Source organism: Mandrillus leucophaeus, unplaced genomic scaffold, assembly GCF_000951045.1.
Source record: "Mandrillus leucophaeus isolate KB7577 unplaced genomic scaffold, Mleu.le_1.0 Scaffold17, whole genome shotgun sequence".
NCBI lineage: Eukaryota > Metazoa > Chordata > Mammalia > Primates > Cercopithecidae > Mandrillus > Mandrillus leucophaeus.
In genome coordinates, this window is record NW_012101698.1 from 6,536,532 (window position 1) to 6,540,016 (window position 3,485).

Genomic DNA, 3,485 nt, shown 5'->3' on the forward strand with positions numbered 1-3,485 from the left:
AGAAAAAAAGCTAAAACCCTTTCAATAAAATAGATAAAAAGATTTGCTGAGGGAAATTAGTGTTATCAGTTACCTCCTTTCTAATCAGGAGACTAGAAAATGTTGTTCTAGTGACAAACTGAATAAAACCAATCACTAATTAAAGAAATAAAGAAGGCCAGGAGCAGTGGCTCATATCCGTAATCCCAGCACTTTGGGAGGCTGAAGTGGGAGGATCGCTTGACCCCAGGAATTCAAGACCAGCCTGGGCAACATAAGAAGACCTTGTCTCTACAAAAAAATATTTTTAAAAATTGGCTGGGTGTGGTGGCATGCACCTGTAGTCCCAGTTACTCAGGAGGCTGAGGCAGAAGAATAGCTTGAGCCCAAGAGGTCGAGGCTGCAGTGAGCTATAGTCACACCACTACTCTCCAGCCTGTGTGACAGAGTAAGGCTCCAACTCAAAAAAAAAGAGAGAAAGGGAAAATGGCCATACAGGAACAGAAGACAAAAACTAACATGTAGAAGATGCGGCTGGGCGCGGTGGCTCACGCCTGTAATCCCAGCACTTTGGGAGGCCGAGGCAGGCAGATCACTTGAGGTCAGGAGTTTAAGACCATCCCGGCCAACATGGTGAAACCCCATCTGTACTAAAAAATACAAAAATTACCTGGGTGTGGTGGTGCGCGCCTATAGTCCCAGCTACTCGGGATGCTGAGGCAGGAGAATTGCTTGAATCCAGGAGGCAGAGGTTGCAGTGAGGGAAGGTCCCCACTGTACTCCAGCCCGGGCAACAGAGCCAGACTCCGTCTCAAGAAAAAATAAAAAAAGAAGATGCACCCGCCCAACCTCTACGAAATCACCTTCTCACTTAAGAGCTACCTAAGGCAGAGGGCTTCTGCCACATAAGGCTTCCCCAGCATGCCTGGAGCCTAATGCAGCAGACAGGATCTGCCACGCCTGATCTCTGCTCCACTTCCCGCTTCTCTTCCAAATGTATGAAGCGAGGGGAGCAGCCGGAAGATAAGACGGTGGAGACATCCCTGAACAAGCCATCCCCACAACGCCTGAGCATCTCTAGCCCCAGGTCTCACAGGCAGTGAGCAGGATATACACCCAGGTCTCATGGCAGCGATGGCTCTGTTCATTATTACTCAACAGTCTGGCAGTCAATACGGGGGAGGCCTTTTCCCTGTGCCGTGACCCTTACTGAAGCCAACACAACCAACTTCAGTAGACTTTCCATTACAGTCACAGCCAAGGAGCCGGTGCTATTTCCATCCCTAGATGTCCAATGGGCTGCTGCAGTGAGAACGTATGATCGATATGCAGGCTACTTTGAGGCTGATGGGACATCTAGGCTTGTAAGGGGAAATTTAAACATCATGAGTGCCCTGCATCGCTCATCGCTACTGGAAGTATTCAGGATGGCAGGCATTCGAGAACAAATACATTTCACTTTGCAAGCATGGGCAGGGATAAGACACCTGCTGACAATTCTAGAATAGTGTCTGGGCTCCACGGCTTAACCCCAGTGATACACACACAGTTAGTATCTTTATTTTGAAGGAAACTGAGGTTAAGAGAAATGACAGTGGCTAGCTTACCTGGTGTCATAATTAGGAGGTGGCAAAATGGGGCTGATTTTTTCAATCACGGTTGCTAATGTCTCACTTCCCTAGCTTCCTTCAACACTGGACGGAGACGCAAATATCATCTGGTACTACAAGCTTAAAATGAGCATTTACCATGCTGCCCAGGGTTCCCCGGACTCTCACGACAAGCCCTGGCATTCATAAAGTCATCTTCACACCCTCTGGGAGGGATCAAAGACCAACAAGGGGGAAAAAAGAGATTACTCACCCTCTTATCCCATATCCGCACATCACCGTCATGGCTGGTGGCAAGGCAGTTAGCATTTTTTTTATTCCATTTGACCTGGGAGGCACCCGCTGCAAAGAAAAATCAGGGAAGAAAGCTGCTGCCCTCGGTGCCTTCGGAAGCAGAGCGGAGCACAGCCAGGGGAGCTGGATAATGAGTTCTGGCTGAATAAGCCCAGAACCCTTCAAGTTTCTATGACTACACCAACTCCACTATTCCAGATAAAATGAAGCCAAAAAATAAATGAATTAACACATGGGAACAGGATCATAGTCACCTAATTGAGGAAATCATCTCAGGGGAAAAAATCTACAGGTTACTCTGAGCAGAATCAGCAGGAAAACGTAGTTTCTTACAGAGCAGTAGTTGAGCATGGCACTGCTGGCTGGTAATTGACTTGTCACACAACCTGACCATTTCTCATCCCCAAATGACACCTGCTCGCACTCCTAATCAGAACAGCCTCAGCTCTTATGCCTGCCCCTTCTTCTTGTTTTAATTGTTGAGCGATAGTCTTAGAAAAACACAGCCTTAGCTGAAGATCAACTACAGAATAAGCCCCAGTGGTGACCAGTTCTGCCCCAAGGGTTACATGCTCCCGGCACCCCATCTCCCCATGAGCTGCGTCAGCCATGGCCACTGGCACCACATTGATAAGGGAAAGGGAACACCCTCGGCAGTGTGTGACCTCAGTCCTTTTCCCTCTCCGCCAGTACAGAGTGTCATTGATACATTAGTGACAAAAGGGCTACTTAAGACAGGAGGCATAATGTGAGATGCCGAAAAGAGCTGAGACATGGAAAACTGGGACATAGTGGCACTTCTAGCTGACTCCTAAAAAATAAATCATTAATCAAGAACCAAACCAGAACCAAAGTGACAGCAATGCTTCCTGCCTCCTCCTGCCCTGGCTCACAGCACACATGACATTACTGCCGTGACACTGGTCCCTCTGCCTGGTGGTTATTACTGGGGAAACCCACGGTAGATCCACAGCTTTGGAGAGCTACTAGATCCAAGAAGTCCAGAGTAGGACAGAGCAATGACTCAGAACCTAACAGGACATAGAGCATTAGGCCCAGAACTTGGTCCTGTCCAAGGATATGCTGTGTTGGTTTTGATGAGGCTATTTGTCTGTCTTGTTCTTTCTTGAGACATAGGGTATCTTAAGTCATCTAAGAACAAATGGAGACCAGTGAAGATGAAGTAAGAAAGAGTGTCAGGAGGTGGTTTCTTTGCAAGGAAGGATATCAGCTGGAGGAGAAAGTGAGTGAGAAGAACTTGCTCTACCTCCTCTTGACAGAGTTACTTAAGAGACCAAGAGAACACACCTTTCTCAGTGAGAAGCCATCAGAACTCAAGGGCTCACAAAGGACTCTGGGAAGCCCCCCAGTGCAATCTGCTTTATCAAGATCATGTATACCAGGGGCCAGGCGCAGTGGCTCACGCCTGTAATCCCAGCACTTTGGAAGGCCGAAGCGGGTGGATCACCTGAGGTCAGGAGTTCACGACCAGCCTGGCAAACATGGCAAAACCGTGTCTCTACTAAAAATAAAAAAAATTAGCCAGGCGTGGTGGCGTACACCTGTAATCCCAGCTACTTGGGAGACCAAGGCAGGAGAATC

At 48.0% G+C, this 3,485-nt stretch overlaps 1 protein-coding gene across 1 annotated transcript in view; it reads right to left on the reverse strand.

The window, feature by feature from the left end:
* Positions 1-3,485, reverse strand: part of WDR59 (WD repeat domain 59) — a 152,038-nt gene that overhangs the window by 92,182 nt on the left and 56,371 nt on the right. Inside the window, exon 7 of the mRNA XM_011976799.1 lies at positions 1,843-1,931. Within this exon, the coding sequence (XP_011832189.1) occupies positions 1,843-1,931 (89 nt within the window). The remainder of the gene's footprint in view (positions 1-1,842; positions 1,932-3,485) is intronic.